Source organism: Galleria mellonella, unplaced genomic scaffold (assembly GCF_026898425.1).
Source record: "Galleria mellonella isolate WM207_F2 unplaced genomic scaffold, CSIRO_AGI_GalMel_v1 utg65, whole genome shotgun sequence".
Lineage (NCBI taxonomy): Eukaryota > Metazoa > Arthropoda > Insecta > Lepidoptera > Pyralidae > Galleria > Galleria mellonella.
The window spans coordinates 1292516-1310977 of NW_026442138.1; the positions used below are offsets into that span (position 1 = coordinate 1292516).

Here is an 18462-nt window from a genome sequence, read left to right on the forward strand (position 1 = left end):
GATATTCTTTATTGTTTCCTCCAAAAGATTACAATAGTAAACTTATTATAAATATAAACAATTACAAGAAATGATCACAATGAGAAAACAATGGGTGACTTTCTCGTAGTTTTAATTTATCAAACAAACAATAAAATCTTTACTCTTTATAAGTTTGTACCTATTATAAAAGTTAAGTTTTTTTTTATATAACTTAGAATGGCAAACAAGCATGCGGCCCATCTGATGGAAAGTGGTAACCGTCGCCTATAGACGTGAGCAGTACCATGGACATAACAGAGTATACTGTGTAGCATGCGTTGCTATTCCTGAGGACTCAGATGTTTTTTTTTTGATGGGTGAAAATGGTATAGTAAACCCGCCTGCGCTATCTGGATACGCTGGCGAAGCACCAGTGAAGGGTGATAGATGAGAATGAAAACAGACCAGTTAGACCATCATGATGAATTCATCAAGAATTAACCATGATAGTTTCCAGGTAGAACCACGAGGAGGTCGACCTGGTGGTAGCAATATACCCAATATTGCTAGCAATAGGATTCTCAGTCTCCATTACTAACAATCCCTTTCCCCCCAGGACTCAGGTGTTATTCCTCTGTACCCTGTAATTGGCATATTTGGCAATTTGGCATAGAAACTCGAGCGAGTCATTGCTACTGTAGTTCCGTACGTACGTTACCTTGAGCGGTGGTTTACTTCCTTCTTTGTAAAATATGAATTTGTATATATAAGAATTATATATATACTTTATTGCACTTGTAAGTTACATATAATATAATGCATTTATAAATATTGTGAGCAAGCGTGGACTTATCTCTGACAGTGATCTCTTCCAGTCAACCCAATGCAGTTAGAAAACATGTCGCTAGCGGGCAGCTGAAGTGCTACAACTATTAATATTTAGTGTACATAAACAAATATACAGTTAAATAAAATATTAAGATAGATAATAAAATATTACATAAATACATATACTATACATAAATAAATATATCTACCTACTTATACAGTGGATGTTAAAATAAATGAATATACTACCTACAATAGAAATTTAGTTCAATGATTTTAAGGTTTGACAGTATGTAATATGATTATATATAAATATAATTATGTAATTAGCATCCTATTATTAATATTCATTATTACTATAATACACACAATAATGTGTGTATATAAATACATTGAGTAAAGTCACTTTGACAGTTTTTTTTTTTTTTTTTTAAGAAAATTACTCTATTATGTTGGAAAATAAGGAACTGAAATCTCTGTTTTTTTTTTGGTATCACGAGTGAACGGACATAAACGAAATTTTCTATACGAATAGATTGTTTTATCAGAATCCATCGAGCGGATAATGAAATTCTTGATACTTGACCCTTTTAGAATAGACGGAGGGAGACTTTGTACAAAAGTCGATTGCTTGGGTACCTCTATCCCATTCGTGTTTTTACCGTGAAGCAGTTGTGTTTGCATGGCTGTGTTTCGGTTTGAAGGGTGGGATATGGCCTGAATTTACAAGATACAGAAGAATAACACCTGAGTCCTCAGGAATGGCAACGCATGGGTGGTATCATGGGCGAAACAGTATACTCTGTTATGTCCATGGTACTGCTCATATCTATAGGCGAGGGTAACACTTTCCATCAGGTCGGCCATTAGCTTGTTTGCCATTCTAAATTGTATAAAAAAAAACCCAGTTAGGCTTATGACGATGTTTACCGAGGGACGCTGCTGCTAATCCCTCGACTATTAAGTTCTCTTAGTCGCCTCTTACGACACCCACGGGAAAGGAAGGGGTGGCCCGTTCTATACTGTGACCACACGGCAATGCGCACACGGTATGCGCAGTTAGTCTATCTATCCATTTAAGAGCTGCGCTCTTGTCGGTGGAGCTCTTGCCACTCACTACGATTTTCAGCGAGTCTCTTCACCTCTTGATACGACACGACACCAACTCCTTCCTTGATCTGCCTGATGTAACTATGTCTCGGTCTCTCTCTTCCCCTTCTTCCTTCTATCTTACCTTCTATTATAATGTTCATAAGTTCGTCGTGTCGTATCAAGTGTCCTAACATTTTTCCCCTTAGTTAGTTAGGCCCCTTAGTTAGGTAGTTAGTTAGCGCAGTTAGTAAATTAATAAAATAAAGGATGTCCGCATTACATAAAAAAAAAATCTGATAACAAATATGTAACATCCTGACTGTATAATTAAATGCACCAAGGGCGAGTTCGCCGCGTATGAAGGGGCTCCAGTCACCCGCCTGCCGTGGTAGAACGCGGTTTCATATACCTTGTGAATCTAATATGTATTTTATAGTTGTTTATGTAAGTTAAATTTTTTTTTTAATTTGTTTTCGGATCTTGGCACGACGCTGATTGCAGGTAAAATTCAAGATTTCCTTCTAAAAAAAAAAAGTCTACTTTAGTCGCGAGAAAATCTGTTATTTTGCTTAAACTAAAAATTAAACTGGTTTTCATAAAATTTCTACGGGATCAGTTTGAAAATATATCCTCTTTTTTCGACGTCGGTTGTAAATAGTAGTTATTTTTTTTTACAACACAGGGGGCAAACGAGCATGCGGATCACCTGATGGTAAGTGGTAACCGTCACCTATAGACATGAGCAGTACCATGGACATAACAGAGTATACTGTTTTGCCCATGATACCCCCATGCGTTGCCATTCCTGAGGACTCAGATGTTATTCTTCTGTACCCAGTAAATTCACGCCATATCCCACCCTTCAAACCGAAACACAGCCATGCAAACACAACTGCTTCACGGTTGAAACACGAATGGGGCAGAGGTACCCAAGCAATCGACTTTTGTACAGTCTCCGTGTAATTAGCTAAAGAATCAGACTTCATAATGAAATAATAGTTTATTAAATATGAACACATCCAAGAGTTTAATATTCTTATATTATGCAGAATGCAGTGTAGATAAATTTATTTTTATTTATTATTATTTATTTGACAAAAACACAAAGTCACCAGAGGGAGACATTGTACAAAAGTCGATTGCTTGTGTACCTCTGTCCCATTCGTGTTTCTACCGTGAAGCAGTTGTGTTTGCATGGCTGTGTTTCGGTTTGAAGGGTGGGATATGGCGTGAATTTACTGGGTACAGAGGAATAACACCTGAGTCCTCAGGAATGGCAACGCATGCCGGGGTATCATGGGCGAAACAGTATGTATGTGTACTATTATGTCCATGGTACTGCTCATGTCTATAGGCGATGCTTACCACTTTCCATCAAGTGGGCCGTCAGCTTGATTGCCATTCTAAGTCGTATAAAAAAAAAACCAAGACACTAGGCGAACCTGTATCGTGGGCACCTGACAAATATTAACAATTCACATTTCGTCAAAAGTAAAAATAAATGAGTTATTATAGAGTTCCTGTACCCATAAACGTTTATACATATAGGAAAGGCGCAAACATCTATAAATAAATAAATAATTGCATTGCAGAGCGCGACGCCGAGTCCCGAGAGCCCGGCTTCGGAGTCCAGTACTGAATGCTTGATGCACCTGCTGCAGCAGTGCGAGCCTAAGACTGCTAAGAGCATCAAGGATACCGTTGATAGACATGTGAGTATTGTTGTAAAAACATGTAAATGAAATGGTAACCCCGCCTGCGCTGTTGGTTGGTATACACTGGCGGGACACCAGTGAGGGACGATAGATGAAGATGAAAAGGTAGGTAGGTCAGTTAGCTCATGATGAATTCAGCAAGTATTAGCCACGTTGGTTTCCAGGGGTGACCACGTGGAGGTCGACCTGATAAGGTATATTCTAACAGTAGGGCTGTCAAATCCTATTACTTGGGGGGGGGAAAGGGATTGTTAGCGATGGAGTTCGACATTGCTAGCAATATGTCCTATCAGGTCGACCTCCACGTGGACCTCCACTGGAAACCATCGTGAACAATTCTTGTTGAATTCGTCACGATGGGCTAACTGACCTGCTGCATCCTCATCTATTACCCTCACTGGTGCCCCGCCGGTGTATGCCAATAGCGCGGGTGGGGTTACCATTCCATTATCACCCATTAAAAAAAAACCCTATTACTTGCAATCCGCTTCCCCCATAAGGATGAAGTTAAGTCAGTTGATTCATCGGGACGTATTAAATAGATAATAATAATAATTTATTCAATAAACATATACACATACAATTACAAGATACGTATAATACATTAAATTTACCAGAAATTAAGCACGATGGCGTCCAGGGTGATCGCGTTGAGGTCAATCATATAGGGTATATATATTGTCTTTTTCTCAATGTCCTCTACCCAAAGGTTGTCTGGAAGAGATTGCTTAGCGATAAGGCCGCCTTTTGTATCACTTCTCATTAATATTTACTGTATTTGTTATTTCTCTTTTTACTTGGTGCAATAAAGTGTAAATAAATAAATAAATAAATATATACAATGAGACCTGGGCTCGATTGCTAACAATCCTCCTCCCCCAGATATGTGAGTATTATGCTCAAAATTCTTCCCAAGGATCTGCATGGTGTAGGTATGAAGGCTCCGGGTTTTACTTTTGAAATAAACTGTTGGGTCAGGTTGCTCCTGTTTATTGAAATTTATGTTTACATTTTATTCAGGTAATAAAGGCATAAATTTTTAAGAAGAAGAAGTATAAGAATATGTTTATTCAATTAAGTTGCAAGCATTTTTGAATAAAAAAAAAAATATAATTTTTTATGCAACTTAGAATGGCAAACAAGCTGATGGCTCACCTGATGGAAAGTGGAAACCGTCGCCTATAGACATGAGCAGTACCATGGACATAACAGAGTATACTGTTTCTCCCATTATACCCCCCATGCGTTGCCATTCCTGAGGACTCAGGTGTTATTCCTCTGTACCCTGTAAATTTACTGTCATATCCTACCCTTCAAACTGAAACACAGCCAATGAAACACAATTGTTTCACGGTAGAAACACGAAGGGGACAGAGGTACCCAAGCAAACGACTTTTGTACAAAATCTGGTAATGATATACGATAATTCTAATAACTGTTTATTTATTTATTTATTTAAGGAACACCAACAGCATATTGCATTATAACATATAGGTATAACAACATTAAATACAATACAATATTAATGCACATTGCACAAACTGTTTTATCATCTTCACACCCATGGTTCTTTATACATACCGTAGCCAATCTTTTATCTATTATTTTGTAGAAGAAAGAGCTGGTGGAACTGGAGGAGGAGCTGCAGAAGCGCGTGGCGTCGGTGGCGTCGCACCGCGTGAAGATCGAGCGGCTGCAGGCCGAGCTGGCGCTGCTCAGCACGCAGGACCTCGGCCTGCGCCACGCGCTCGCCGCCGATCTCAGCCCCACCGCCGTCACCGGTACTGCTTAATGTAGTATTTTATCAAGCTAATACCAATCGTCTATTTTTCAAGCTAGGGTACCTTTTGATCTTGTGAAGGAACCAACCAAGCATCTGAGGGCACAGCTCAGAACAGCAAGAGGAAAGGGATTGTTCAACCGTTGTAACAGGTCTACCTCCAGGGGGTTTCCCTGGAAAGTATTATGGTTAATATTAACCATCAAAAATTTTTGATAGTTCATCGCTAACTGATTTGCTTCATCCTTACCTATCATCCTCCTTTACTAGTGCCCTGCCAGCGTAAACCGATAGCGCAGGCGGGGTTACTATCCCATTTTCACTGGCCGTGTGGTTCCGGTATAGAATAGGCCACCCCTTCCTATTCCGTGGTTGTCGTAAGGGCCGACTAAGGGAGGGCGAGGGATAGGTAGCAGCGTCCCTCTTAAAACATCTCCAAAGACTAACTTCAGTTGCCAATACGTCTGCCAAACGTAGCAACTACTGGCAAAACCCCCCAAGGGGGCGGCTTATGTTCAGCAGTGGACAATTAAAGGCTGGTATGATGATGAATGCGTCCTCCACTGCGTTTTAAAGGGTATCGATGTTTATACTTAGATAATGTATTGAGGTATTTCCAGATCTGTTTATATATTTTGAATGGTGTGGTTCCGCAGAGCGGGAATCTGAGGGTGAGGTGCGTGCCAGCAGCGTGAAGCGCAGCAAGTCCGAGCTGGTGCTGCGCACGCCGCGCCAGGAGTTGGAGCCGCTCTCCGCCGACGAGCGCGAGGAGTTCCACATGAAGAAGATGAGGTAAGGGATTGGCCATCTCGACAATTAAGACTTTTTATACTACTGAGGTGGCAAACAAGTATACGGACCACCTGATGGTAAGCGGTTACCGTAGCCTATTAACACCTGCAATACCAGAGGTATTACGCGAGCGTTGCCGACCCTGAAGAAACCTCTTTACCCCTCTTTTGAAGAACCCCATGCTGTAGTCTCTTGGGAAAACCTCGGCAGGGAGCTCATTCCACAACCTGAGTGTTCGTGGGAGGAAACATCTCTGAAACCGTGCAGTACGTGACCATTTAGGCTGTAGGACATGAGGATGAACTCCCTGTGGATGGCGAGCCGTACAATGGTAGAACGTAAGACTACGATCTGTCTCACTACAACAAGCCGGGAAGCAAGGTAGCGACTAGCAATGTACTCTATCAGGTTGACATCCACGCAGTTGTCCTTGGAAACCATTGTGGCCCTTAGTGTATTCGTCACGATGGGCCAAATGATATGACTTCATACTCATTGATCATCCGTCACTGATGCCTTGCCAGAACAAGCGTAGGTAGTCTCACCATTCCTGTTTCAGATATTAAAAAAAATTAAAAGGTCGCGGTAAAAGCTTGCAACGCTGCAGACATCACACTTGCGTATTGCAAGAATTTGTCAATTTTGATATGAGTATCTGAGGAATAACACCTGAGTCCTCAGGAATGGCAACGTATGGGGGGTATCGTGGACGAAACAGTATAGTCTGTTATGTCCATGGCTCATGTCTATAGGCGACGGTTACCACTTTCCATCAGGTGGGCCGTCAGCTTGTTTGCCATTCTAAGTTGTATAAAAAAAAAAAGTCATAAATACCCATTAATAACACTACGCTATCCCTTCAACCCGGAACAGCGCTGTACAAGGTAGCTTGCTTGTTGTAATACGTGAAACACATGTGTTCACTTGGTAAAACTGCTTAATTAAACAAGACATGAAACCAGGAGCTTTCTCGTAAAAGACTTGACTGCTGTCAAACATTTCCAAAACGATACGATATCATAATGTTCAAGAAAAAAAGCATATTCCAACAACACACATGCAATGCCTGTGGTGTTGTGGGTGATCATGGGCGGCGGTAGTTGCTTACCATTTATTTATTTATTTATTCTTTATTGTACACAGAAAAAATTACAACATATATATATATATATATATATATATATATATATATATATATATATATATATATATATATATATATATAAAATAAAGATGTACAACAGGCGAGCTTAACTCTGTAAGAGTTCTCTTCCAGCAAACCCTGAGTGGAAAGTAGCATTAACTTACTTACACTTGCTTTCGGTATGGTCTCTAAAATATACAATAAATTCCCGAAAGCATTTAAGGAAATAAACAGTTTTAAATGTATTTAAGAAAAAAGTGTTACTATACGTTGCATGACTATTACAATGATAAATATTAGACATATAATTTAATTATTTTTATTTGACATTTTTTACATTTTATTATTTACTTCATTCTCGGCTAATTTGCCGGTTTTCGCAGACAACCCGTCCCAAAAACATTTGGAAAAAAGAAAGCTGAGATCCCGACCACTTTTATTACGTGTGTGTATGCAAATATGCATATATATTATTCTTATGCTTCATAGCTCTATACGTGTGTATGCGTGTCTGTAGTAGTCATTTTATTATTATTAGATTTAGATTAAAAAAAATGTAATAACTATTCAAAAGTGCTTCAATGTAAGTTTATTTGAATAAATGATTTTCTATTCTATTCTATTCTATTCTATTCTATTCTATTATTGACATTCTTTTTATTGTTATATAAGTTACTATTACTTTAATTTTATATTGTACACGCCGATATGGTAGAATATGGAATAATGGACATGTAATTATTATTTTCATCTAATGTATGTACCCATATTCGTGCAATAAATGTATTGATTTGATTTACCATCAGGTGAGCCGCATGCTCGTTTACCCCCCTGTGTTATAAAAACAAAATTATTACAATGTCTTAAGAATTATTTTAGTTCTTTACCCTATGTATTTTCTCTTTCAGCCTAAGCCTCAGTCTGGACCCTCTCACATCACCAAACTCGACCCTGAACACCTGCGATACCTTCCACACAGCCAGCAGCAGCTCCCCCAAGCAGTTCCCTCCGTCTCCCACGTCTCCTACTTCCCCCACTGCCACCCCGGCCACCACATCTACGGCGGAGGCTCTGGACCTTCTAGAACCTCCCCTGCAGCCTCAATTCAGACTGGGACCAGTGCCAGTGGCCGATGACAGTGACGACATGTCCAGCACTGAGGACTATCATAAGGTAGTGTTTTTATTATACTGCCGTGTCAGTCCCGGCATAGAATGGGCCACCCCTATCTTTCCTGTGGGTGCCGTAAGAAGTGACAAAAGTTAAAGTAAAAAGCAGTATCCTTCTTAAAACGTCACTAAAAGCCTAACTGCGGTTGCCAACTCGCCTGCCAAGCGTGGCAGCTACTGGCAATTAATTTTAAAAAATTGGTTGCAGAATTAATTTTTAATACAATTGGTAATGGCAAACAGCTGATGATCCATATGATGGGAAGTGGTAACAGTCGTTAGTTTATAAGACGAAGTATAGAAGAAACCGTGATTGTTACAAAATATATTTCTTATGGTTTTATGATTTGAGTACTCGCCTTGCTATGTAACTAGTCATACAGAGGGAGACTTTGTACAAAAGTCGATTGCTTGGGTACCTCTGTCCCATTCGTGTTTCAACCGTGAAGCAGTTGTGTTTGCATGGCTGTGTTTCGGTTTGAAGGGTAGGATATGACAATAAATTTACAGGGTACAGAGGAATAACACCTGAGTCCTCAGGAATGGCAACGCATGGGGGTATCATGGACGAAACAATATATTCTGTTATGTCCATGGTACTGCTCATGTCTATAGGCGACGGTTACCACTTACCATTAGGTGGGCCGTCAGCTTGTTTGCCATTCTAAGTTGTATAAAAAAACACAAATTCGCAACAGTACCTATTAAGATGACTGTAAGAAGTGTATTTGTCACCATATATGACTTTTTTCTTTTTTAATTTATCACTTACAACGAGAGAGATGTAATTCTTTGCCTCTATTGATCGCTCTCATGTATGCCAACAATTAAAGTGTAGTTTTATTGATAAATTTCAATGTATGCTGTCTGTTCCAGCCGAGAATAGTGGAAGGTCAGTCGTCGAGTTCAGTGGAGAGGTCTCCAGACGAAAGGCATCAAAGGGCCAAATATAGGAGAAGGGTTCCAGGTGGGATAACCTTAGTAATATTGTAAATGTGAAAGTTCGTAATTTATTTATTTATTTCTGTGGTACATCAACGTATTACAAACAAAACTTTTACCAATACAATACAACTCCCTTCTGCGTGTTCTACCGCCTGTACAATGGATTGTGCTCAGAGGAATTGTTCAATATGATGCCCACAGCCACTTTCTACTATCGTACGGCTCGCCATCCACAGGGAGTTCATCCTCATACCCTACAGCCTCAATGGTCGCGTACTGCGCGATTTCAGAGATGTTTCCTCCCACGAACACTCAGGTTGTGGAATGAGCTCCTTGCCGAGGTTTTCCCAAGAGACTACAGCATGGGGTTCTTCAAAAGGGGGGTAAAGAGGTTTCTTCAGGGTCGGCAACGCGCGCGTAATACCTCTGGTATTGCAGGTGTTTATAGGCTACGGTAACCACTTACTATCAGGTGGGCCGTATGCTTGTTTGCCACCTCAGTGGTATAAAAAAAAACAACAATAGCATTATAAGTTTGCAATCCAATTATAGTCGCGCTCAACATTCACAGAGGTGAAACAACATACGTTGATTTTTAATACAAAAACAGTGTTAATGAATGATAAAAATTACATACAAAATAAGGGCCAAAAACTAAACTACCAAACTATGCTTATAAACTATTGGGTTATCAGTGCATATAAAGTGCTTCGACACGGTGAACATTTCAGATAGAACATGTCAATATCCGATTTACAATCGATGTCATTGTACAATTTGCACATTCTATACATTGAATTATTATATGACACATTATTGTTTGCGAACGGTATAGAAAAGAGTTTAGTTGTACGAGAAGAGTGTCCAGTGGCAGTAATAATGTTTGTTATGCAAATTCATATGTAAACGGCTTTGAATGTAATACTGAGCAGGCGAGGCCCGGGCGGGCGGGCGGCGGCCGGTGACGGAGGCGGAGGCGCTGCGAGCCATGCAGCGGCTGTGCTCGCGCATCGCCGCGCAGAAGATGCTCGTCATCTCCTCGCTGGAGAACGACTGCTCCAAGGAGGACCTCAACCGCCAGATCGCGGTAACACTCCGCACCAGGCTTCACACCACACCACACACCGCACCTAACGAACGGATTCGAATGAAATTTATTTTTTATTTCTATTCATTTATTCATTAGTACATATATGTATACATGGCGGACTTAATGCTAAAAGCATTCTCTCCCAGTCAACCATAGGGAAGTGTCAGAATACTCGAATGCGGTACTACTAATTATTGATATACATACGTACTAAATTTACATATATAAACGAATAAATATAAATAATTAACAAATATACTTATCTATAACATATATTATACATAAAATTAAAAATAATATACACAGTACTTACTGCTCGGATAAAGTAAAAAAGTAAGCATGAATTTTTTTTTAAAGACGGTTTAATTGGGAGTCTCCAAATTTACACACTGATACATACTGATTTACATGGACGAAGCCGCAGGATACAGCTAATAAATCATATAGATGGGATATGTAAAAAAAAAAATAACATATATCTCAAACCAAGAGTACACCTATACAATATAAGCTCGAAGCTGATTTGATGGGATATGAACAAAACGAGTTGTAATTATTTTTGTCTTGAATTTGAATAAGTTTTAAGTGAATGTAATTAGAATTAAATGTGTTGTAATTGGATATATAATAAATTAGAAAAAATAATTATAATATTACACACTTTACATATAATTACGTGTCTAATTTTTGGGAAAGAAATGGCCAAAAATCTCAACTTTCATCACATAAAACTAATACACTTGTTAACTAATATTATTATCAATTAATTAATTACATTATTTATTTTCAGGTACTGCAAGAGCTGCAAAAGAAGTACGTCCGTCTGGAGATGGCGCTGCAGTACTCGTTCTTCGACAACCAGAGCGGCGGGCGGCGTGCCATGATGGTGACGCCCATCCAGGAGACGCCGTCGCTGACGCTGTCCGAGAGCGACATGCTCGTCGCCAGCGACAGCGGCCCCGCGCCGCCGCCGCACCGCAACGGACACCTCGTCGACCCGCTGCTGCACAGGTGATATTTTAAGTCTTTATTTTTCAATATTAATTTTGGTGTAATGGTATTCGTGTCCTAATTTAATTTTTTTTTATGCAACTTAGAAAGGCAAACAAGCTGATAGCCCACCTGCTGAATAGTGGTAACCGTTGCCAATAAACATGAGCAGTACCACGAACATAATAGAGTATACTGTTTCGCCCATTATACCCCCCATGCGTTGCCATTCCTGAGGACTCAGGTGTTATTTCACTGTACCCTGTAAATTCACGCCATATCCCACCCTTCAAACCGAAACACAGCCATGCAAACACAACTGCTTCACGCTAGAAACACGAATGGGACAGAGATGCCTAAGCAAACGACTTTTGTACAAAGTCTTCCTCTGGTAATTAGGTGTAACAACGTCGAAATTGTCTGGCAATTTCCGAAAACAATCTATAAGTTTCAATCGTCATCACATCAGCTTTTAACCGTCCACTGCTGGACGTAAGCCTCCCCCTTGTGGAGTTTTGCTAGTAGTTACCACATTTGGCATGCTGATTGGCAACCGCAGTCAGGCTTTAGAGATGTTTTAAAGGTGACGCTACTGCCCATCCATCGCCCTCCCATAGTCACCTTTTACGACGGCTACGGGAAAAGAAGGGGTGGCCTATTCTATGCCGAAACCATACGGCCATATTTCTAATAATTTAAAATAATTTATCATTTCAAAATTTATAAATAATAGCTTATTATATGAATATTACTGTAAAAGAACACTGTTAAATAATCAATAAAAATATTACAAACTTCGGTTTAAACACTCTTAAGAATTTTCACACCAAAGTCTGATAATGTCTCAAATTTCAAAAACAAACAAAACTTTAATAATTCCGATTGATTATTTAAAAACATTTTTTTTTTTAATTATTCAATTTGAATTGATTAATTAAAAAAATATTATTTTTACATTAAATGTTATCTATTTTATCGTCAGATTAAAAGAGCAAGAGATCGAAGCATCAGACAACGTATCGACGTCGAATGACGAGCTTCCCACGGAGAATTCGGAGCTGTGGGACGACCCGTTGCGGCGGCCCGAGCACGAACCAGAGCACGAGCACGACCGCGAGCGCGAGCACGAGCAAGCGATCATAGAACATGTACTGCCGGTATTGTACTCACATTCTTTCATTTAATCCATTAGTCGCTAATTCAAATCCGGCTTGAAGGACCACAAATCATGTTATTATTTCAGCCGTTAACTGTCCACTGCTGAATATTAGCCTTCACCATAAGGGGAGTTTTGCCAGTATTTGCCACGCTTGGCAAGCGGGTTGGCAACCGAAGTTAGGCTTTTGCAGATGTTTTAAGAGGGACGCTACTGCCATCCCTCCACTATATGCTCCCTTAGTCGTCTCTTACACACCCATGGGAAAGGAAGGGGTGGTCCATTCTATGCCGGGACCTGCACGGCGACACATATAACATGCAAATATGATAACTTACATTGTGTAGTTTTTACAGTCTGAGGGAAATAAGTATGTATGGTTTTGTGTTAATATGTAATTATGACATTTAAGGAGCCGCTGTATGGTGACAAACCATACAACCACACAATTGAACACTTATTTAAAGTTATTTCTGCTTTACAATCACAAAATTTTGTTTTAGTAAATACAAAATAAACGTCGTTCAGAGCCCTTCTATATTTCGAAAATTACTTTTTTGTGGCCTCTTCGATATTTGTTGTTTCTTTTTTTTTTATTTTTAAATTGTTGTCACAATGTTTAATTTTTTCTTCCAGGATACTACAGTGTCTGCTGGTCTCATGCATCCGATAGATTTCAGTAAGTTGTTTGTTTATATAAATTAATAGAATAGATCCTAGAGTCAAACCCTGAGGTACGCCTGTGATTTATATTTGATTTTTCACAAATTTTGCTTAATTTTTGTATACATTATATGAATTTGTATTTCTTTTTTTAGTGTGCTGTATATTTTTATATTTTAGGTTCTAGTTTCCGTAATATAAAAATAAAGAAATGCTTTAGTCACCCGATCAAATGCTTCGGAAAGATCTAAATAAGAATATTGAATATGTATAAACAATTATGGTTATTCCCGATTTATTCGACATACCAGAGGGATACTGTACAAAAGTCGATTGCTTGGACACCTCTGTCCCATTCGTGTTTCTACCGTGAAGCAGTTGTGTTTGCATGGCTGTGTTTCGGTTTGAAGGGTGGGATATGGCGTGAATTAAATGGGTACAGAGGAATAACACTTGAGTCCTCTGAATTTACAGGGTACAGAGGAATAACACCTGAGTCCTCAGGAATGGCAACGTTTGGGGGGTATCATGGGCGAAACAGTACACTCTGTTATGTCCATGGCACTGCTCATGTCTATAGGCGACGATTACCATTTTCCATCAGGTGGACCGTCAGCTTGTTTGCTATTCTAAGTTGTGTAAAAAAAATGTGGTCCGTAATATGTGTGGGCGCTGTCGTGCGGTGGAGCCGCGGCAGTGTACGTGTACGTGTATAGGTGTATACGTGTAGTGCGCGTGCGCAGGCGCGGTGGTGTCGGTGTGCGGGTGGGTGACGCGCGGCGCCGGGGCCCGCACGCACCAGGAGTACGAGGTGCGCGTGGTGCTGGGCGCGCACTGCCGCTGGCTGCTGCTGCGCCGCTACCGCCGCTTCCGCGACCTCTACCTCTCCATGCGCCGCGCCTACGGGCCCAAGGTGAGCGTCGCGCGCCGCCGCGCACACTCTACCTATACGTACGTACACGCTGACGGCATCGCGTCTGCCGGCAGGTGGCGTCGATCCCGTTCCCGCCGCGGCAGCTGTGGTCGACGGAGAGCGTGGCGCGTGCGCGGCGCGGCGCGCTGGAGGCGTTCCTGCGGCGGCTGCTGACCGTGTGCTCGGCCGACAGCCGCTGCGTGCTGCACGCCGCGCCGCTCACCAGGGACTCGCTCGTCAGCTTCTCGCCCTTCTTCCGCAAGGTACCAGTACGAGTACCTGCAGCCCGTCCCGCGGCGGCTGCTGACCGTGTGCTCGGCCGACAGCCGCTGCGTGCTGCACGCCGCGCCGCTCACCAGGGACTCGCTCGTCAGCTTCTCGCCCTTCTTCCGCAAGGTACCAGTACGAGTACCTGCAGCCCGTCCCGCGGCGGCTGCTGACCGTGTGCTCGGCCGACAGCCGCTGCGTGCTGCACGCCGCGCCGCTCACCAGGGACTCGCTCGTCAGCTTCTCGCCCTTCTTCCGCAAGGTACCAGTACGAGTACCTGCAGCCCGTCCCGCGGCGGCTGCTGACCGTGTGCTCGGCCGACAGCCGCTGCGTGCTGCACGCCGCGCCGCTCACCAGGGACTCGCTCGTCAGCTTCTCGCCCTTCTTCCGCAAGGTACCAGTACGAGTACCTGCAGCCCGTCCCGCGGCGGCTGCTGACCGTGTGCTCGGCCGACAGCCGCTGCGTGCTGCACGCCGCGCCGCTCACCAGGGACTCGCTCGTCAGCTTCTCGCCCTTCTTCCGCAAGGTACCAGTACGAGTACCTGCAGCCCGTCCCGCGGCGGCTGCTGACCGTGTGCTCGGCCGACAGCCGCTGCGTGCTGCACGCCGCGCCGCTCACCAGGGACTCGCTCGTCAGCTTCTCGCCCTTCTTCCGCAAGGTACCAGTACGAGTACCTGCAGCCCGTCCCGCGGCGGCTGCTGACCGTGTGCTCGGCCGACAGCCGCTGCGTGCTGCACGCCGCGCCGCTCACCAGGGACTCGCTCGTCAGCTTCTCGCCCTTCTTCCGCAAGGTACCAGTACGAGTACCTGCAGCCCGTCCCGCGGCGGCTGCTGACCGTGTGCTCGGCCGACAGCCGCTGCGTGCTGCACGCCGCGCCGCTCACCAGGGACTCGCTCGTCAGCTTCTCGCCCTTCTTCCGCAAGGTACCAGTACGAGTACCTGCAGCCCGTCCCGCGGCGGCTGCTGACCGTGTGCTCGGCCGACAGCCGCTGCGTGCTGCACGCCGCGCCGCTCACCAGGGACTCGCTCGTCAGCTTCTCGCCCTTCTTCCGCAAGGTACCAGTACGAGTACCTGCAGCCCGTCCCGCGGCGGCTGCTGACCGTGTGCTCGGCCGACAGCCGCTGCGTGCTGCACGCCGCGCCGCTCACCAGGGACTCGCTCGTCAGCTTCTCGCCCTTCTTCCGCAAGGTACCAGTACGAGTACCTGCAGCCCGTCCCGCGGCGGCTGCTGACCGTGTGCTCGGCCGACAGCCGCTGCGTGCTGCACGCCGCGCCGCTCACCAGGGACTCGCTCGTCAGCTTCTCGCCCTTCTTCCGCAAGGTACCAGTACGAGTACCTGCAGCCCGTCCCGCGGCGGCTGCTGACCGTGTGCTCGGCCGACAGCCGCTGCGTGCTGCACGCCGCGCCGCTCACCAGGGACTCGCTCGTCAGCTTCTCGCCCTTCTTCCGCAAGGTACCAGTACGAGTACCTGCAGCCCGTCCCGCGGCGGCTGCTGACCGTGTGCTCGGCCGACAGCCGCTGCGTGCTGCACGCCGCGCCGCTCACCAGGGACTCGCTCGTCAGCTTCTCGCCCTTCTTCCGCAAGGTACCAGTACGAGTACCTGCAGCCCGTCCCGCGGCGGCTGCTGACCGTGTGCTCGGCCGACAGCCGCTGCGTGCTGCACGCCGCGCCGCTCACCAGGGACTCGCTCGTCAGCTTCTCGCCCTTCTTCCGCAAGGTACCAGTACGAGTACCTGCAGCCCGTCCCGCGGCGGCTGCTGACCGTGTGCTCGGCCGACAGCCGCTGCGTGCTGCACGCCGCGCCGCTCACCAGGGACTCGCTCGTCAGCTTCTCGCCCTTCTTCCGCAAGGTACCAGTACGAGTACCTGCAGCCCGTCCCGCGGCGGCTGCTGACCGTGTGCTCGGCCGACAGCCGCTGCGTGCTGCACGCCGCGCCGCTCACCAGGGACTCGCTCGTCAGCTTCTCGCCCTTCTTCCGCAAGGTACCAGTACGAGTACCTGCAGCCCGTCCCGCGGCGGCTGCTGACCGTGTGCTCGGCCGACAGCCGCTGCGTGCTGCACGCCGCGCCGCTCACCAGGGACTCGCTCGTCAGCTTCTCGCCCTTCTTCCGCAAGGTACCAGTACGAGTACCTGCAGCCCGTCCCGCGGCGGCTGCTGACCGTGTGCTCGGCCGACAGCCGCTGCGTGCTGCACGCCGCGCCGCTCACCAGGGACTCGCTCGTCAGCTTCTCGCCCTTCTTCCGCAAGGTACCAGTACGAGTACCTGCAGCCCGTCCCGCGGCGGCTGCTGACCGTGTGCTCGGCCGACAGCCGCTGCGTGCTGCACGCCGCGCCGCTCACCAGGGACTCGCTCGTCAGCTTCTCGCCCTTCTTCCGCAAGGTACCAGTACGAGTACCTGCAGCCCGTCCCGCGGCGGCTGCTGACCGTGTGCTCGGCCGACAGCCGCTGCGTGCTGCACGCCGCGCCGCTCACCAGGGACTCGCTCGTCAGCTTCTCGCCCTTCTTCCGCAAGGTACCAGTACGAGTACCTGCAGCCCGTCCCGCGGCGGCTGCTGACCGTGTGCTCGGCCGACAGCCGCTGCGTGCTGCACGCCGCGCCGCTCACCAGGGACTCGCTCGTCAGCTTCTCGCCCTTCTTCCGCAAGGTACCAGTACGAGTACCTGCAGCCCGTCCCGCGGCGGCTGCTGACCGTGTGCTCGGCCGACAGCCGCTGCGTGCTGCACGCCGCGCCGCTCACCAGGGACTCGCTCGTCAGCTTCTCGCCCTTCTTCCGCAAGGTACCAGTACGAGTACCTGCAGCCCGTCCCGCGGCGGCTGCTGACCGTGTGCTCGGCCGACAGCCGCTGCGTGCTGCACGCCGCGCCGCTCACCAGGGACTCGCTCGTCAGCTTCTCGCCCTTCTTCCGCAAGGTACCAGTACGAGTACCTGCAGCCCGTCCCGCGGCGGCTGCTGACCGTGTGCTCGGCCGACAGCCGCTGCGTGCTGCACGCCGCGCCGCTCACCAGGGACTCGCTCGTCAGCTTCTCGCCCTTCTTCCGCAAGGTACCAGTACGAGTACCTGCAGCCCGTCCCGCGGCGGCTGCTGACCGTGTGCTCGGCCGACAGCCGCTGCGTGCTGCACGCCGCGCCGCTCACCAGGGACTCGCTCGTCAGCTTCTCGCCCTTCTTCCGCAAGGTACCAGTACGAGTACCTGCAGCCCGTCCCGCGGCGGCTGCTGACCGTGTGCTCGGCCGACAGCCGCTGCGTGCTGCACGCCGCGCCGCTCACCAGGGACTCGCTCGTCAGCTTCTCGCCCTTCTTCCGCAAGGTACCAGTACGAGTACCTGCAGCCCGTCCCGCGGCGGCTGCTGACCGTGTGCTCGGCCGACAGCCGCTGCGTGCTGCACGCCGCGCCGCTCACCAGGGACTCGCTCGTCAGCTTCTCGCCCTTCTTCCGCAAGGTACCAGTACGAGTACCTGCAGCCCGTCCCGCGGCGGCTGCTGACCGTGTGCTCGGCCGACAGCCGCTGCGTGCTGCACGCCGCGCCGCTCACCAGGGACTCGCTCGTCAGCTTCTCGCCCTTCTTCCGCAAGGTACCAGTACGAGTACCTGCAGCCCGTCCCGCGGCGGCTGCTGACCGTGTGCTCGGCCGACAGCCGCTGCGTGCTGCACGCCGCGCCGCTCACCAGGGACTCGCTCGTCAGCTTCTCGCCCTTCTTCCGCAAGGTACCAGTACGAGTACCTGCAGCCCGTCCCGCGGCGGCTGCTGACCGTGTGCTCGGCCGACAGCCGCTGCGTGCTGCACGCCGCGCCGCTCACCAGGGACTCGCTCGTCAGCTTCTCGCCCTTCTTCCGCAAGGTACCAGTACGAGTACCTGCAGCTCGTCCCGCGGCTGCTTCTTCCCTGAACTAGAACCTTTACTTCGTACAAAAATCTTCGTGGATATCCCTATGCCCCTCGTG

General features: G+C 46.8%; 1 protein-coding gene across 1 annotated transcript in view; it reads left to right on the plus strand.

Moving 5' to 3' along the window:
- The window catches only part of LOC113517011 (uncharacterized), a 45371-nt gene extending 27235 nt beyond the window's left edge, over positions 1-18136 (plus strand). Inside the window, exons 16-35 of the mRNA XM_052900749.1 lie at positions 3474-3593; positions 5209-5377; positions 6033-6168; positions 8221-8485; positions 9358-9448; positions 10359-10513; positions 11307-11527; positions 12489-12663; positions 13299-13341; positions 14069-14238; positions 14313-14563; positions 14635-14900; positions 14964-15299; positions 15363-15698; positions 15762-16097; positions 16161-16496; positions 16560-16895; positions 16959-17294; positions 17358-17693; positions 17757-18136. Of these exons, the coding sequence (XP_052756709.1) occupies positions 3474-3593; positions 5209-5377; positions 6033-6168; positions 8221-8485; positions 9358-9448; positions 10359-10513; positions 11307-11527; positions 12489-12663; positions 13299-13341; positions 14069-14238; positions 14313-14563; positions 14635-14900; positions 14964-15299; positions 15363-15698; positions 15762-16097; positions 16161-16496; positions 16560-16895; positions 16959-17294; positions 17358-17693; positions 17757-18136 (4794 nt within the window). The remainder of the gene's footprint in view (positions 1-3473; positions 3594-5208; positions 5378-6032; positions 6169-8220; positions 8486-9357; positions 9449-10358; positions 10514-11306; positions 11528-12488; positions 12664-13298; positions 13342-14068; positions 14239-14312; positions 14564-14634; positions 14901-14963; positions 15300-15362; positions 15699-15761; positions 16098-16160; positions 16497-16559; positions 16896-16958; positions 17295-17357; positions 17694-17756) is intronic.
- Positions 18137-18462: the final 326 nt, after the last annotated feature.